This window comes from Cicer arietinum, chromosome 2, assembly GCF_000331145.2.
Source record: "Cicer arietinum cultivar CDC Frontier isolate Library 1 chromosome 2, Cicar.CDCFrontier_v2.0, whole genome shotgun sequence".
In the NCBI taxonomy this organism is placed as follows: Eukaryota; Viridiplantae; Streptophyta; class Magnoliopsida; order Fabales; family Fabaceae; genus Cicer; species Cicer arietinum.
Window position 1 is genome coordinate 50,243,665 of NC_021161.2, and position 18,335 is coordinate 50,261,999.

General features: G+C 30.1%; 3 protein-coding genes and 1 pseudogene across 3 annotated transcripts; 3 read left to right on the top strand and 1 right to left on the bottom strand.

Annotated features, from left to right (window-relative positions):
• Positions 1-438: 438 nt before the first annotated feature.
• On the top strand, positions 439-7,242 carry LOC101504442 (probable aspartic protease At2g35615; annotated as a pseudogene).
• Positions 7,243-7,348: 106 nt separating this feature from the next.
• On the bottom strand, positions 7,349-8,996 carry LOC101504758 (uncharacterized). The gene is made up of 3 exons (XM_004491263.4): positions 8,658-8,996; positions 8,041-8,112; positions 7,349-7,692 (listed from the first exon to the last, which is right to left on the bottom strand). The coding sequence occupies exons 1-3, from the start codon at positions 8,839-8,841 to the stop codon at positions 7,397-7,399; spliced, it is 552 nt and encodes a 183-aa protein (XP_004491320.1). The 5' UTR covers positions 8,842-8,996; the 3' UTR covers positions 7,349-7,396.
• Positions 8,997-10,644: 1,648 nt separating this feature from the next.
• On the top strand, positions 10,645-13,004 carry LOC105851672 (GDSL esterase/lipase At4g10955-like). The gene is made up of 2 exons (XM_012713191.3): positions 10,645-10,889; positions 11,761-13,004. The coding sequence occupies exons 1-2, from the start codon at positions 10,783-10,785 to the stop codon at positions 12,797-12,799; spliced, it is 1,146 nt and encodes a 381-aa protein (XP_012568645.1). The 5' UTR covers positions 10,645-10,782; the 3' UTR covers positions 12,800-13,004.
• Positions 13,005-15,201: 2,197 nt separating this feature from the next.
• On the top strand, positions 15,202-16,384 carry LOC105851674 (uncharacterized). Its single transcript, XM_012713199.1, has 2 exons — positions 15,202-16,060; positions 16,230-16,384. The coding sequence occupies exons 1-2, from the start codon at positions 15,202-15,204 to the stop codon at positions 16,382-16,384; spliced, it is 1,014 nt and encodes a 337-aa protein (XP_012568653.1).
• Positions 16,385-18,335: the final 1,951 nt, after the last annotated feature.

Here is an 18,335-nt window from a genome sequence, read left to right on the forward strand (position 1 = left end):
AAATGTGATTATCTTCCATATAATTTAAGACTCATTTGAGTTCCATAATCTTCACCAAAATAATTTATAAAATCACAAAGTTAATTATATACCTTCACAAATGATAACAAGAGTTAGAGATTTCATAGTTAAAGAGATTAAATTCAAGCCAAATTTTTATGTTAAAGATTTCATAGTTATGAAATCAAACCCTTAATCATTTGTTTAAGACATCATATAGTTATAGTCTTATACCACTGGAAATAAGAAAAAATCATTAATTTATAATTTTTTGAAAATACAGTGAATAAAACTCTCAAATAATGGTTCATACCCTATAATATTATGGAAAAAAGTTGATTATGAATCAAACCGCGTTTTTGTGCTCAACTTTGACATTTGGTTTCCAAATACTACTACTAGTACTACTAATTTTTCTCATTCATTTCTACCAATAAAGTCATCACATGACTCAAATAACCTACTTCATTTTCGTTCTTTCTTCCTTCTCTCACCATTTTTTCCTACAAAAACAATTTCCCAATCTCCCAAAACAACATTTTTGCCTCAAAAGTTCACCTTTTTTTTTCCCCTTAGAAATTCCCATCTACTTTGCTTAACTCAAATTTTGATAAAGTTTCACTCTTTTCAATTTTGGGTCCTAAATTTTCTCCCTTAAATTCTGTAATAAGGTTTTTGATTTAGATTTTCATTGGGTCCAATAAAGTTTAAATTTTTACAATGGTTTTGAAGGGTTTTTCCTTTCTAATTATCCTTTTGATATTCTCCTTTGTTGTGGAAGCCATTTCTAGGAATCACAATCACAATATTTTCAACAAAAATGGATCTTCTCTTGCTGCAATAAAGTTTCCAGATCATCCAAGTTTCAATGTTGTCTCATCTTCAGAAGACACTGATTGTAGTTTCTCAAATTCACAAAAATTTGAACATTCTAAAGCTACCATCAATTCAAGTGAAGAAACTGATGTTGAAGATGAAAAGGGTGAAACTTTTCTATCTGCAAATCCAAAAAAGCAACCTTTGAAGCTCCATTTGAAACACATATCAATGAATAATGATATTGAGCCTAAAAAATCAGTAATTGATTTCACAACAAGAGATTTAACAAGAATTCAAACCCTTCACACAAGGGTCACAGAAAAGAAGAATCAAAACACATTTTCAAGGCTGCAAAAAACAACAAAGCAATCCTACAAGCCAGCAGCCGTTGCTCCGGCCGTGTCGGCTTCGCCGGAATATTCTAGTCAGCTAGTGGCAACTTTGGAATCAGGTGTGAGTCTTGGTTCTGGTGAGTATTTCATGGATGTGTTTATTGGAACACCTCCTAAACATTTTTCTCTAATACTTGATACTGGTAGTGACCTTAATTGGATTCAATGTGTTCCTTGCATTGCATGTTTTGAACAAAGTGGACCCTATTATGATCCTAAAGAATCAACTTCTTTTAAGAATATAACATGTCATGATCCTAGGTGTCAATTAGTTTCATCACCTGATCCACCTAAGCCTTGTAAAGATGAGAATCAAACATGTCCTTACTTTTATTGGTATGGTGATAGTTCAAATACAACAGGTGATTTTGCATTAGAAACTTTCACTGTTAACCTCACAACAAGTAATGGAAATTCAGAACTTAAACATGTTGAGAATGTGATGTTTGGTTGTGGTCATTGGAATAGAGGACTATTTCATGGTGCTGCTGGTTTGTTAGGATTAGGTAGAGGACCATTATCATTTGCTTCTCAGCTTCAATCTTTATATGGTCATTCATTTTCCTATTGTCTTGTGGATAGAAATAGTAACACAAGTGTTAGCAGCAAGTTGATTTTTGGTGAGGATAAAGAGCTTCTTAGCCACCCAAATTTGAATTTCACTTCTTTTGTTGGTGGTGAAGAGAATTCAGTTGATACATTTTACTATGTTAAGATAAAATCTGTTATGGTTGACGGCGAGGCGGTGAAGATACCAGAAGAGACTTGGAATTTATCAGAAGGTGGTGGTGGTGGTACAATAATTGATTCTGGTACAACTTTAACTTATTTTGCTGAACCTGCTTATGAGATTATTAAAGAAGCTTTTATGGAGAAAATTAAAGGGTATGAACTTGTTGAAGGACTTTTTCCTTTGAAGCCATGTTATAATGTATCAGGTATTGAAAAAATGGAGTTACCTGATTTTGGGATATTATTTTCTGATGGGGCAGTTTGGGATTTTCCTGTGGAGAATTACTTTATTCAGATTGATGCTGATGTTGTTTGTTTGGCTATTTTGGGGACTCCTAAGTCTGCACTTTCAATTATTGGAAACTATCAGCAGCAGAATTTTCATATAGTTTATGATATGAAGAAATCAAGACTTGGTTATGCACCAAGGAATTGTGCTGATGTTTAGCATTTTGTTAGGATTCAAATGTGTATAGTTTCATAATTGTAAAAAATTTGTTATGTGATTCAAAGGGTAGTTTTTTTTTTTTTTGAGGTTTTAATTAGATGAAAAATTATATACATACATAGAAAAAGAGAAATAAACTTTGGTTATATTTTAATTTGATTATAGAACTAGGCTTCTGGTAGGTAATTTCTGAAAATCTGAAATTGGGTCATGACCAAAACGAGAGTTGTTTTTGTATACATTTTAATTGCTTCATTTTTTTTTGAGTTTATTGTCTCATTCAATTTATATATAATTTTTGGTTTCAATTTCAACTATGTATTCTGTTGTGTTCTCTCTTTTGGTGCAACATTTGTTACTATTCTACTTTCTCATGGACCATTTCCTTTTGTATCTTATTTTAAATAAATAAAAAACTTTAAATTTTTTATTAAATAAATGATGATATGGTTGTTTCCTGGATGTCTCATCAAAATGTATTATTCAATGGCTTTATTTTCTGTTATTAGATCACTCAAACTTTATGGAATAAAAAAGGAACAAATGCATGCCACCTACCAAAGAATTGGTCAATTCAATTGTAAGGAGTTTATGTACCATACATTTTGCCATCTTTGTTTATTGGCTTATGGAATTTTATAGTTGACAGTTTTCTAAACTCATAAGTGATAATCTCTTTTTGTTTGCTTGTTTTCTCTTCAATTCTTTTCTTGACATACACTTCTTATTGAAGGGTTCAATCAAATATAATAATAATATAAAATAGACTAACATAATCTAGCACAAATGGTAGATATTTGCACTTTTAAGACAAAATTAGTGAAAGTTTGTGCAAATCGATGGAAGACATAAATCTCTTAAATGAATTTCAATTTTAACTAATTTGAAAGACTTTGGTTAGTGCGGTGTGTAAACAGGATATTTGTATTTAACTCAAAAAAATATATAGTAATATTTAATGAATTTAAAAATTGAGAAATAGTTCTATGTATACAAATTTTTATATTTTATATTTTATATTTGTATTTAATTAATTTTTTTTATTAACTATATGATTGTTGTGTTTTGGTGGAATGTATCTTACAAATTTTAAGATAAATCACTTTGATAAATGGTCAATTGTGATTGGTATTTAAAACTTGTTCAAAACTTCGACAGTATCAATGTTTTATGGAAGTAGAAATTTGTGGTAAGATAACAATGCTCGAGTGAGATTGCTTCTTCATTCGAACTTAAAAATATCTTAAATATTATTCAATGTGAATCTTGTTCTATCATGATAAGAGATTTCTCTACTAAAAATATGAATCAGGTTTTGAAGAAGGATGTATTATTACATTGGATGTCTTCATTTTAAGAGTTGAAAAGGTGACTTGATTAATGTACGTTCGATAAAAAGAAAGGAAAACAAATATATGTTTTTAAAATTGAATTCGTCGAACAAGCTACAATCAAATGATTATTTCAACAATAAAGACAAGGAGAGTCATAAACTTTTATTTTCAAATAATATCACTAATCATAATTAAAAATTCAAATACATAAATATTAAAAAGTCATATACATAATAATGGACCGTATATTACGTTGATTCACGTTACACTTCTTATGTATGCCAAAAACATATACCTAACTTGCAGTTTACCAACTACTACATTAATTAATTTCGTATGGATGTGAACTATGAAATGAAAGTTATGTTCCATTCAATTCAATTGGTATTGTGTGGGTAAGCTAGATAACCTCATTTGACTAATAGCAAATGCTTATTTTCCTCTTTCAAAGTCCATTCAAACTTAGGCGTGATGAAGCAGAATTTATATTTTAATCGAGACCCATGTTTCCCCTTTACCATATTGACTTTGAGTTGAGTGATCCATCAATTAAGTTCAACATACTCCCACTTTTTATTTTCTTTCTCCCATGTGGTGGCTCACAAACGTGTGGAAATTAATATAATTTTTTTACAAAATTACAAATATGTAATGAAGTTTTCTAACATTTTATAGAAAATAATATGCAGCCATTGACTGTATAGTTTTTTTTACCATAACATAACAATATAGTTTACATCTCTAAAAAATACATTTTATAAGAATAAAAAATGAAATTATAATAGCTAATGAAAATAAATTGTTTTTAATTTAATTTTTTTATATAAATAAGTAATTATTTTGTAATTATTTTTTTTTTTAAAATCCCTTAAAAATCTAGCTTGTTTCAAAACCCCTACAAGGTTTGTACCTCCAAAAATATGTATCTAAAACTATATATAAAGAAAATTTGAAGTTTTGGTGTGATTTTTTTCTTTTAAATGTTATCTTTTATATAGATTATTTTATTAAATATTTAATTAAATAAATAATTTGTTTTCCAAATATTTATACTTGTATGTATAAATGATATTAAATTTAGGTGTAATATATTTTCTTTCAATTTTACCCTATTTTTTAAACTTTTTTTTAAAATAATTTATTATTTCTTACCAATCAAATAACTTAATTTTTTTAAAAAAATAATCGAATACAAGTATACAACTTCTATCATTATATATTATCAATAAAACATCTATTATTTTTATTGGTAAAAGCGAAAAGACAAACGCATTATTTATTTGTTGGTAAAATCTAGTATGGTAATAGTTTATTTTGACAGTTGTAACATAATCAAATATTTATAATTTAATTTATTTTTTTAAAATATTTTTTATTTATTTTTTAAAAATTCACATAGCTATATTTATAATAAATAAAAAATATAACTTTCAAATGGGCCTATAAGACAGAGCAACTAAGCTGCTACAGTTGGGCCTAACCTAATGGGCCTTAAGGAGTCCATTAGGGTTTTAGGTATATGATGACTCTTTCCGTCGTTCATTCATTCTTCTTCGTTTCTATCAGAGGCGGTGGGTCGCAATCGGAATCGGTGTTCTTCGTGAAAAAATGGTTAACATGAAGGTTAGTTATCGTAAATATCACTACTAATGTTTTAACTCTTTCATTTTTTTTACTTTTTGAAGTGAGTTTTGTGAATCTAACGTGGTTTTGATTTTTGTTGAAACAGTTTCACCAGTATCAGGTTGTTGGAAGGGCTCTTCCCACTGAAACCGAAGAACACCCTAAGATTTATCGCATGAAACTTTGGGCCACTAACGAGGTTCGTGCCAAATCCAAGTTTTGGTACGTCTCTATTATATCAACAATTGTTATATTTTTCAATTTATGAAAGGGACCAATTAACCATTTATATGATTATTTGTATTTTTAATTAACAATGTTGATTGTTGTAGGTATTTCTTGAGGAAGTTGAAGAAGGTTAAGAAAAGCAATGGACAAGTGCTGGCCATCAATGAGGTATGCACATTAATCAATTGCAGAAGTAAATTGAAATATGGTAGAACAGTTGTGGATCTTCTGTTAAGTTGGAATAGAAAAAAAATAGTGGGTGTTAGACTATATGTATAATGTTAGAACAATTTTTCCCCTTTTTGTTGTTGTTATTGTCTGTTGAAGAAAATAGTTTTCTTTTTAATTTTTCCCTATGTTTTATGTTCGAACTTAGATATCTTTATTTGGGGTCGAATATATTAGGTTAAATGTGTAATATTTAACATATTGAGGAATTTCTACAATTATGAAGAATTGATTGTCCAATTTGAAGACACACGATTGCAAAGCAATTTTGGGGATAACTTGAAAATCATGTGTGTTTTGTTTGAATTTTATCATTTGTGTTGTGTTTAATTTCTAAAATCATGTGTGTTGTGTTTGATTTTTATCAATTTGATTTCAAGTTGTTAGGTTGGGAAGGAGAGGGTTCTGTTTGCTTTGACATTTTGGCATTAATTACATAAAATACTAAACCTAGTGTGTGTGTTCAGTTTTGGAATAAAAATTGGGTTTACGTTTTTAAGAACTCACTAAGCAATTTTTTCAGTATATTAAAGCCGTTTTGAAGAGTAAATACGTCAAATGCCAACATTGTTAATCTGTTGTGGTACTGTATATCTTTAGGTATTTTTCCAGTTTAATTCATATGTATGTGTATTTTGAGGATGGGTTGAGCACAAAACTAGTGATACATTTTCGTAGTTGAACTTGCAAAATTATGGTTTGTTATATTTATTGCATCCTGTTTCAGTTTTTCTTCTTTACTAGAAATAGTAAGTTAGGCCACAAATGAGGTGAAAGTAGTAGGATTACCCCGGGTATTAATTTTAGTTATATTATATTATAGCCTTCATTTTCAGTTTCTTTGGATTGAATGTTTATGGTACTTTTACTGATTGCAGATCTTTGAGAAAAATCCCACCAAGATCAAGAACTATGGAATTTGGTTGAGATACCAGAGTCGTACTGGTTACCACAATATGTACAAGGAATACCGTGACACTACTCTCAACGGTGCTGTCGAGACAATGTACAATGAAATGGCATCTCGTCATAGGGTGAGGTTTCCATGCATCCAAATCATTAAGACTGCCACAATCCCAGCTAGTCTCTGCAAAAGGGAGAGCACCAAGCAGTTCCACAATTCCAAAATCAAGTTCCCATTGGTGTACAAGAAGATTAGGCCACCAAGTAGGAAGCTCAAAACAACATACAAAGCAAACAAGCCAAATTTGTTCATGTGATTCAGTGAATCACATTTCTCTTTATATATTGGAGCTGCTTGTTTCATTGTGTTTTACCAAACTTCACAACCAGCAAACTTGGACATAGTTTGCAATTTTCCTAGTTTGTTATTGATTGAGTATTTTGTTTTATCATTTTTCCATTGAAGTTATTGACCAAACCTGGAGTTTTGGTTCAAGAATGATTTTGAAATTAGTTATTACTTTTTTGTTTCTAATGTTGGTTTGTTATCTCGTATTTTGATTACTCCATGTGTATTCTAGTGATCTATCACATGTGTTAACAAAAGATTATGACAGACCTTAGCACTAAAATAGGAGAAATTAAGACATGGTAAGACTTCTATACGTTATCTTAAAATATATCTTATCTCAAGGAAGAAGCTGTACATAACCAGTCAATATAGCTATTCCTAGTATTATAAGAGGAGGAACAATCACAAATGCTCCTATAGTTGCAAAAAACGTTGAATCATTCCTTTGGGATACTTCATTTAGGTAACTTTGTCTCCTGATATTTCTCCTTTGTGAAGTTGTTAAGAACTTTGCACTCACTTTCTTCAAGTTTTTTCCTAATGGAAGGCTGAAATCATCATCTCTTTCTCCAACTAACTGCGCAAGCTGTTCGCGAATTGTAAGTTTCTGAGAGCTGCCATCACTTTCATATCCTAGAAACCAGAAATGCTCTCATGGTTGTTATCCATTAACCAAAACAATAGAAAGAAGATATAAATCAAATGTAAGAAAGAGGTTACAAAGATAAGGTTATACAATTTCTAATTCTTTCACATAAATCAGTGAAAAATGTGTATATTTATGACATAATTAATGGAGAAATGAGACGCAGTTTATGTGAAATTGTATAACCTTATCATGTAAAATTTTGACACCAGGGGATTCATTCCCTACTATATATTATCATTCCAAGTTTCTTATATCACTTAAATTTTCAATAATATAGTTGCAACATATAAACATATTATTGATTTTAAGGAGAAAGAGGTTAATTTGCATACCATTAATCGATGAACTTGTAGATGTAAGTTGCTCCAAAAGATCCAGTTGTGCACGAGAAGAAGATAAAGATCCTAACAATAAAAGTCCTCAAAAACAAGTCAGGCATTTCAGAAGTATTTCATAGAAAGTTTAACTAGTATCAAAAAACAATAAAAGAAACTTTGAAATACAGAGAATAAATATTGAAGCTCCCCCTTTTATTTTCTCCCTTCTAGTTACAAAGTGAATTTAATTCATATAAAATTAAAAACCATCGTCAGAAAGAGTTTTTACAATATCTAGTCATAACAGTCAGACTAATAAAAATATTCGAAAATGATTGTAATTATAATTAATAAAAATATTTGACTTTTGTTAATTTTAAAATCGATTATAATCATAACTACTTTTAAATAACATATACGAGTGATTATGATTTATGGACATATAATTTTTTTAATTCTTACACCTAACTTAAATGCGTGAAATTTCCTAACCGATTTAAAATTTAATTAAAGTAAATATACATTTTCTCCTTGTGGCTAATAATGAGCGATGTGGATGCAACAATAAAAGAAAAGATTATTAAAATATAACAGACATATTATTCAATAAAAAAAGAGTGAGGTAGTAATACCAAGAGAAGAATCTTCCTCAGAAACACCAGTGTCAGTGTTCCCTTGTGACTGAGCACATGTTTTGATTAAAGAAGCATGGTTGAATTTGATGTTGTTGTTATGTTTCCTTGTGAGAAAGAAAGGGTTTTGATGAAGAGAAGAAGCAGTGGTGAGATTGATGTTGGCCATGGATTTTTGTTTCATGAGAACTCAAAAGTAGTTAGTAATGATTTTTGAAGTTGTGAGATTAAGAATTGCCATTGATTTTGGTTTGAGATTTGTATTTTCAATTTGGTTTTATAATTAAGCAAAGACGGTAGCTCACTGCCACAAATATTAATTACCGACTTATGTGTAAAGGATTGATTCTAGTTCCATGTAGGACCAACCTTTTAATGTGTGTCCTAAAATTCTATATAGAACTCGAATTATTATTATTTTGTATTGGATTTTGGGAGTTGGGAGTTGCTATACCCACCCACTTTTTATTACTATCACCCCCTCGCTCCTTTTAATACTACTAGACAAATAAGGTAAAAAAGTTCTACACACGGTCATTATCATATTATAATGATTAGATCAACGTGTAAACTGTATTTTTTTTAATGCAAATACATTAAGCTTAATAAGAAGTTAGTGAATTTAAAAACAAAAGAGACTAAAGGCAACGTTGAAAAATAAATTTTTTTCTCTAGTGATTTACATTTCTGTAAGGTTGTGCTTATTGGTCGGTAAAATTTTATTTTAGTACAAGAATTGAGAGAGTAATAGTTATGTTGATTGGCTCATAAAATTTGAAAGATTTGACATAGTTGTTCTCTTCAAAATTATCATGTTTTGATGATTGACATTATAGCATCTCCAACAGTTATTAAATGTGTTGTTTGTCATTAGAGTTAAATAAAATATAGTTTTTGATGAGTTAAAGTTGTGACAAGTTGGTATAAGGGAGAAACGTATTTTCATAATTTAATAATAATAAATTTATGACTGTTACCTCTTTTATTAATTTATAAAAATTAGCTTTTTTTAACGTATGATTGTTAACTTTTCTTATTAATTGGAACAATTTATTTTTCTTATTATTACTTTCTTTTTTTTTTCACAATTTTTGTTACAAACAAATATTTTTTTTTAAGCTTCTATTAACAATACTTTTTTACTTATTTTTTCATGTCATTGTTTCAAACTAATAAATATTATTTGTGGCAAATGAATCCGAATCAATATAATCTTCAACAATATTGTTTGCATTTTATTCAAAATTCTCAGTTACCACCATGTTATAAAAATTTAAGTTTAATTTTATTTTAAATTTAAATAATATATAATAATATTAATTAAAATATTTAAATTAATTTTTTAAGTTGTAATAAAATTAAATATAAATAAAATATTAATGTACGAATTAAAGTTGTAGGACTATGGTTCCTTAGAGTTAAACGTTTGAAATAAAAAATGAGAGTTGTAGAGTTAAATATTAATGTTTAATCACATCTTAACTATCGGGAATAATTAGAGCATTAGATTAGAGCAGCTTGAAGATCATTACATTGTACTAGAACAACTACACAAATGATTTGAAAATTTTAAGTTATTAAATATATAAATTTTCGTATTTCCCATTATTTTTTTTCAATCATTTCTAACTAATACTTTAGAAACTTCTTCTTCTACCTTAGTCTCCATTAACTCATTTTAAACAAAATATCACAAAATTAATAATTATTTAAAATTTAAATGTGATGTTAATTTTTTTAATTATATCTTATAATTAATACTAAATGCATTATACAGTAATAATTAGTAAAAATATATTCATAAATCCACTATTTTCTGTGTTATTTATTTTCTTAATTTATATAAAATATGAAAAAGTTACAACTTGGAAGGAAAAGAGTGAACAATAAAGTGGTTATACAAAAAGATGAATACTAACCGTTAGTTAAGCATCAGAAGAAAGAAAGAATAAAAAGTAATTTACAAGTTTTGAGATTGATTCATTAAGAAAGGGACCATGCCGAATAGTATTCATATAACTATCATCAATCACTTCACATTCACACACACACACACACGCTCTTTCTTCTAAAACAACACAACTAAGTAACACAACAAATACTTGTTTTTTTTGTGTTTTTGTTCATGGCAAATCGTGTGCTTCCTCGTGAAACTCACCCAGATGCTTTTCATGTTTCTGGTCCACGTAATTTGACTAACCTTAATTGGAGGGATCTTATCAGTTCCAGTTGGTAACTCTATTTACTATTTTCCCATTTCAATTCCTATTTCTTTCATATCATCTTTTACTAAATAAATATTCTTTTTAAAACCATGGTCTCTGGTATGTTGTTGAACATGTTAGCACAAAGTTGGGTTGTTGGACCATATGGTTGTGAACTTTTGTCAAATGGGTATGGAAAGATGTTGAATTTAAGGTTTTCAACCATCAGGAGGAACTGGAAAAGATAGCAAGATTTATCAATTAAATTTCATCTCTTGCAATAAATTGGAGACAGTTGTTTGGATTTTAGATATCTAGTTGATAGAATTGTGGATTGCCTTTATAATTTCCAAGTTATATATTTTTGGTAATTCTTCATTATGTATGATTCTATATTTTTATCAGTGACACATTAATAGGGATTATGAATTAGTTAACTTTGACTACCTTGGTTCAGCCAGGGGTCATGATAAAGAAAACTAAGTGTTTGCATATTTGTAGTGTAGATTTTTTCAATAACTTCTAATGCTTGATTTACCCTAGGGATATTTTGGTGTAAGGTGTCTTAATCTGAATTTGGATTCCCTTACCTTAAATAAACATGCATTCCATGTGGTTTGTAAGTTGGAACCAATGAATCAGATGCTCACATTTCGAGTTCTTGTTTTGAAACTAATTTACTGACATTAGAATATGAGTCATCTAATCTTCATTTAGTAGTTTCGATTTACCGACTGTAGTGAATGCATGAATTTGTGACTTTAGGGAATTGACATTAACTTTGCAAGACCTCCTTACCATTCATTTGTCAAATATGATGGAAAGACACTCAAGTTTTAGTGACATTCACACTCTTTTATTGTGTATGCTGATGGTTGGTTACTTTGTTATTATTACAGGAAAGATGCAAAGTACAAACGAACCGTCATTTCCTGCTTTATACAGGCAGTGTACTTGCTTGAACTCGATAGACAGGAGAAAAGATCACAGGACAATGCCTTAGCTCCGAATTGGTGGATTCCCTTCAAGTACAAGCTCACAAAAACATTAATGGATGAAAGAGACGGATCCATTTTTGGTGCGATACTCGAATGGGATCGATCCGCAGCATTAGCTGACTTAGTACTAATTAGACCAAACGGTGCCCCTAGAGCTGTGTTAGTACTCCGAGGAACATTACTCAAAAGTCCTACGATGCGAAGAGACATCGAAGACGACCTGCGTTTCGTTGCTTGGGAAAGCTTGAAAGGTTCTGTCAGGTTTAAAGTAGCTTTGGAGGTACTAAAATCAATTTGTGATGCATATGGAAGTAGTAATGTATGTATTGCAGGACATTCCTTAGGAGCTGGTTTTGTTCTACAAATTGGAAAAGAACTAGCAAAACAAGGGATCTATGTGGAGGCACATTTGTTTAATCCACCTTCTGTTTCGCTCGCGATGAGTCTAAAAAATATCGGAGAAAAGGCCGAGTATGTATGGAGTAGAGTTAAATCTATGCTTCCTTATGGTAAGGAAGTAGCTCAAACTCAAGTTAGCAATGATGGAGACAAGGCCAACTTGGTCGTCGGATCGAAGAGTTGGATGTCTCGATTACCGAGTTATGGTTCAAAGGATGGTGGTAGTGTTGGCATGGCAAAATGGATTCCTCATTTGTATGTTAACAATAGTGATTACATATGCTGCTATTACAATGACCCTAATGGAACAGCAGAGAAAGTGGTTGATAAGGAGAATGTGAGTGGACAAATTGCTGCAAAATTGTTTGTTGTGTCAAAGGAAAAACAGAAATTTCTTGAGGCTCATGGTTTGGAACAATGGTGGTCAAGTGATGCAGAACTTCAACAAGTTATTCATAATAGTAAACTCATTAGTAGACAACTTGCTTCTTTATACACTTCTACTTCTTCCCAAGTAGTAACTCGGGTTAAGCCGGGGTAGTAATCGGATTGGATTGGATTGGATTGGATTTAACCTCGTATACATTACGAAATCTCTCATTTTTTGGTCTTAATAATGCAGCCTGTTTGGCTTGCATCCAAACAATGTAATCTGTTCTTGTTTATGCTGTCTTATTCTTTAAAACAAGTTGCATGATCTTACAGATAATGTTTGTAATACCAATGAAAAATCTTCATTTTGTTCAGTTCACACTGTCCTCAAAGATTATTGAACTTTGCTTTCAATATAGAAAATTCAGTGAGAACATGTTTATAAAATGAGAACTAAAAATGAACAGAGGGAGTACTTTTTAGTTGTCGCTTTTGTGTAATTATTTTTTCTTATTTGTTTAGCCTTTTCAAATTTCAATGTAATTGCTTTGTCAATACACTTAGTTATTTATTATAGGGAAAAAAAATATAAAATTATTTTTCATAAATTATATGTTTTGGCAATTTTACCCAAATTAAGAAATATGATTAATGTTGTATAGAAAAAAGAAATTATATGTTACTTTACAAACTATTTATTAATGATATAAGAAATATTAATTAAAAGAATTGGAAAAAGATAGAGCAATAAATAATAATAGACATAATAGGAAAATAAGTTTAATAGTTTTTTTGTTGAAAGGAATGAGTCAAGCTCAAGAAACAAAAAGAAAAATCTCTAGAAAAGGAAGCCAAACTTCTATATACAAAGAGGGAGGAGAAATCAGGGAATTAAATATTTTTATTTTTTTTTATTAATAAAATTATATTTTTGACTCCTTATTTATTAAGACAATTGTTAGCAAAACTTTTATTTATTACTCCTTCTATTTCAAATTATATGTCATTCTGGTAAACTATGTGTTCCAAATTATACAACATCCCTGAACCATTAATATCTCTTTTGCAAATATGTCATTGATTGGGACATAGAGTAAATTATTTTATAAAAAGAACACCCTCCATTGTCACAATGAGTTCACTTTTAAAAAATAAATTTATTTTAAAATAAATATCATTTTTAATTTTCAACATACCTTTGATTATTAATTTTCTAATTGTACCGCAATTATTTATATGTACATAAATTTTAAAATATAAATTATACTTTGCATTTATTATAGTAAAAAATATTTCAATAATTATTTGACAAAATACATTACACGGTCTTTTAAATTACACAAAAATTATATGTTAATCTTTTTTTTTTAACAAATTGGTCTTTTAATTTATTTATTTTTGTTAAGTTTGTTTTTTATGTTTGTAAATATTTACACCAACGATTCTAATTTTAAACTAACAAAATTGAAACCACAAGCTCTCCCATTTTTTTTAATAAACTCATAATTTTTAAGGATTTTGAATGCAGTAATCTTAAGAAAATTAACTCTCAATCAATTTTTAGAAATAATATTAAGTAAAAGAGAAACGCAAAATTCTCTTAATTCAAATCATGAAATCAAATAAAAATTTATTATGTTGTTTTGTTTATTATTGATAACAAAACTCATAGTAAAATTTGAAAAATCTCTAGCTACAAAAGTTGTAACATTTACAATTTGATATTTTCGTGTAATTTAAAAGACTACAAATGTATTTTGCATCATTATCAATAAGGGTAGTTTACATAAATGATTATTTTCTTTAGTCTATTTATGTAATATTTTTAACGCGTAAAAATCTTAAACTACTTCATTTTGAAATGGCACTAATAAATAATTTGGTTAAATAAGTTTTTAGTTTTTATAAAATTATCATGCACGCTTTTTTAGATCCCGACGAAATTTCAATATGTATTTTTGAACGACTTCTTGCAAGTATGTTTAGAACATTATAAACAATTTATTCACAAAAAATATTAATTTTTTAGGGGATTCATAAGTCATTCTAGATACACTTCCTGAATCTGAATTTCAGGCTACATAGATTCACAAAAATATAATTTATGAGATATTTGGTTACACTTTATCTAATTCATCTAACATATATCATCTACCAGATAATCTTAGTTATATTTGTACCTAGTCAAAGTTAGTTAATTAGGCTATTAACCATTTCCTAATTATTCTCTTAGGAAGTTAAGTTTGATAGCTCCTATATAAATTAGGGAATCTCTATTGTAAATTCAATTAATTCTTTCATAATAATAACAATTAATATGAGGTATATTTAACATATTCTCTTTCCAATTATCACAAGATAACATGGTATCAGTGTAAATTTCCTTATTTTTTGCATCCCAGCGAGAACCCCGTCGCAACTTTGATTTCGATTCTTTTAAATGACAACAATTATCACACATGGAGCAAATTGATGTGTCGTGCTCTTTCATCCAAGAACAAAATTCGGGTTTATCAATGGTACCTTGCCTCAGCCCTTACCCACGAATCCATATTTTGAGGTTTGAGAAAGATGCAACAACATGGTCATCTCTTGGATAACAAAACCCTATCCCCCCATATATCGCAGAGTACAATCTGCATTGATTCAACATCAGAGTTCTGGGCTGATCTCCGTGATCGTTTCACTCAAGGAAATCATTTTCGATTCTCCGATCTCCTCCGTGATCTCCATTCAATCAAGCAAGGTGAACATTCTTTGTCTAGCTATTTCACCTATTTGAAGATTCTTTGGGATGAATTGGAGGATCTTCGCCCAACACCACCATGCGCATGCCCTATTCCTTGTTCTTGCAAGCTCAGCACAACAGTTCGTGATTTCAAGCATCAAGAATATGTCTCTTGTTTTTTAAAAGGTTTGAATGAAAATTATAATAACGTTCGCACACAAATTTTATTCATGGATCCTTTACCTTTATTTAGAAAAGTGTATTCTCTTGTTGTTCAACAAGACCTTATTCCCAATTCAACCCACACTCCACTTGATACTTTTGTTGCTTTTAATATCAATACTCCCAACAATTCCAATCAAGGTCGTGGGCAATCCTATCATGGTCGTGGCCGCGGTCAGCTTCGTCTCTCCATGTTTTGTACTCATTGCCATAAAAATAATCACACCGTAGACACATGTTATTTCAAACATGGTTTTCCACCGGGTTATTGTAAAAACCAATTTGCAAATTTGTCTTCAACAAATGATTCCAAGAATTCTTTTCTCTCCCAGCCTCCACAGCTGTCTGATTCCAACAATCGTCTTAACAAAGAAGATTATCAGATTTTGATTAATCTATTACATCATTCTAAATCTGATGCTGCAACTTCTTTCGGAACCAAGAATTTTGTTCCAAATCAATCCAATCACATAGTATCAAGTATTTTCAATACAGGGTTTCGTTTCTAATCCTCTTTCTCTATGGATTATGGATTCGGGGGCCTCCGATCATGTTTGTCCCTTTATTAAATGTTTTTCTTGAATTAAACACATTGAATCCGTTTCTATTATATTCCCAAATGGTTCGTCTATTCTTGCACGTTTTTCAGGACATGTTTACTTTACTTCTAATCTTTACTTGCAAAATGTGTTGTTTATTCATCAGTTCAATTTCAATTTAATATCTATTTCAAAACTCACGAATGATTTGAACAATTCAGGATTTGCATACCCGGAAGACGATTGGGCATGTGGAGCATCGTAATAGTCTTTATATTCTTGAACATATTCCTGCCTCTGCTATAGTTTTTTCTACTGAATCTGGTCCTATATCTAATGACCATTGTACTGCCTTTGTTAATGCTACCTTACCACATAAATTTGATGTTTGGCATTTTAGATTAGGTCATCCATCAATAACGGTGTTACAACAAATGTGTAAACAGTTTTCTTTCATTTTAGTTAATAAAAATCTAATTTGTGACTCTTGTCATTTGGGAAAAATGTCTAAACTCCCCTTTCCCCTTAGTGAAAGTGTTTCTTTACATATTATTGATCTTATGCATGTTGATATTTGGGGCCCTATTAGTGTCCCTTCTTTTGATGGTCATCAATATTTTCTAACTATTGTTGACGATTATTCACGATTTACTTGGTTATTTTTAATGCATGCTAAATCTGAAACTCGTATGCTCCTTCAAAACTTTGTTTCCTTTGTTTCAACACAATTCAATACAAAAATCCAGAAAATTCGCAGTGATAATGGGGTTGAATTCAATATGCCTCCATTTTATTCTCGTTTGGGCATATTGCATCAAACCTCTTGTGTTGAGACACTCCAACAAAACTCAATTGTTGAAAGGAAACATCGTCATCTTCTTAATGTGACTAGATCACTTCTTTTCCACTCTAAACTACCCAATAATTTTTGGTCTTCTGATATTAATCATGTTGTTTTTCTTATTAATAGGTTAACTACTCCTGTTTTACATAATAAGACCCCTTTTGAAATGTTATATAAACAATCTCCTATCTTTATGGATTTGAAGGTTTTTGGTTGTCTTGCCTATGCTTCCACTTTGCTTCACCATAGAACTAAACTCGATCCAAGGGCCACCAAGTGCATTTTCCTTGGCTTTAGAGAAGGAACTAAAGGTTATTTGATGTTTGATTTACATACTCATGCCACCTTTGTTTTTAGGAATATAGTTTTTTATGAACATGTTTTTCCATATGCTAATCCTAATTCTACTTCCTTACATATTAATGATGATTCTCATGAATCTTTTATTTTGTTTGCTGATACTGACATGCCTTTGCCTAATATTGTTTATGTTAATAACTCCACTAATGATAGTACTCCGTCTGTTTCATCTAGTCTTGATACTAGTCCTAACAATTTACATACTTCTCCTATATTTGATTTTGATGCACATCCAGATACTCTTTGTAGGTCTTCCAGGTCTAAGAAGGCTCCTGCTTACTTACACGATTTTAAGTGTAATTTTGCACATGCTAGGCACCGTAAGTCTGTTACATTGTATCCTTTATCTCATGTTTTATCTTATTCTAAATTGTCACCTTCTTTCTATCATTTTATTTCCTCTATTTCTGTTGTTCGTGAACCTATCAGCTTTAAACTGGCTGTCACACACAGTAATTGGACTCATGCCATGCAGTCTGAACTAACAGCACTTGGTCAAAACAACACTTGGACTCTTACTGAGTTACCACAAGGTAAGAAGCCCATAGGTTGTCGATGGATTTATAAGGTAAAATATAACGCTGATGGTTCTATAGAACGTTATAAGGCACGTCTTGTTGCCAAAGGTTTCAATAAAACTGAAGGCATTGATTATTTTGATACTTACTCACCTGTAGCCAAGCTCACTACTGTAAGACTCTTACTTGCCCTTGCATCATCTCATAATTGGCATTTGCATCAGTTAGATGTTCATAATGCCTTTTTACATGGCAATTTAGAAGATGAAGTCTATATGCAATTGCCCCTTGGGTTACTGGCTCATAATCCAAATATTGTTTACAAAGTTCACAAATCTCTTTATGGTTTAAAACAGCCGATTAGGCAATGGTTTGCTAGACTTTCCTCTGCTCTCATTTCAAAAGGGTATATACAATCTAATTCAGATCACTCTTTATTCATTAAATCCATTTCCTCGTCTTTTACTGCCTTATTGATATATGTTGATGACATC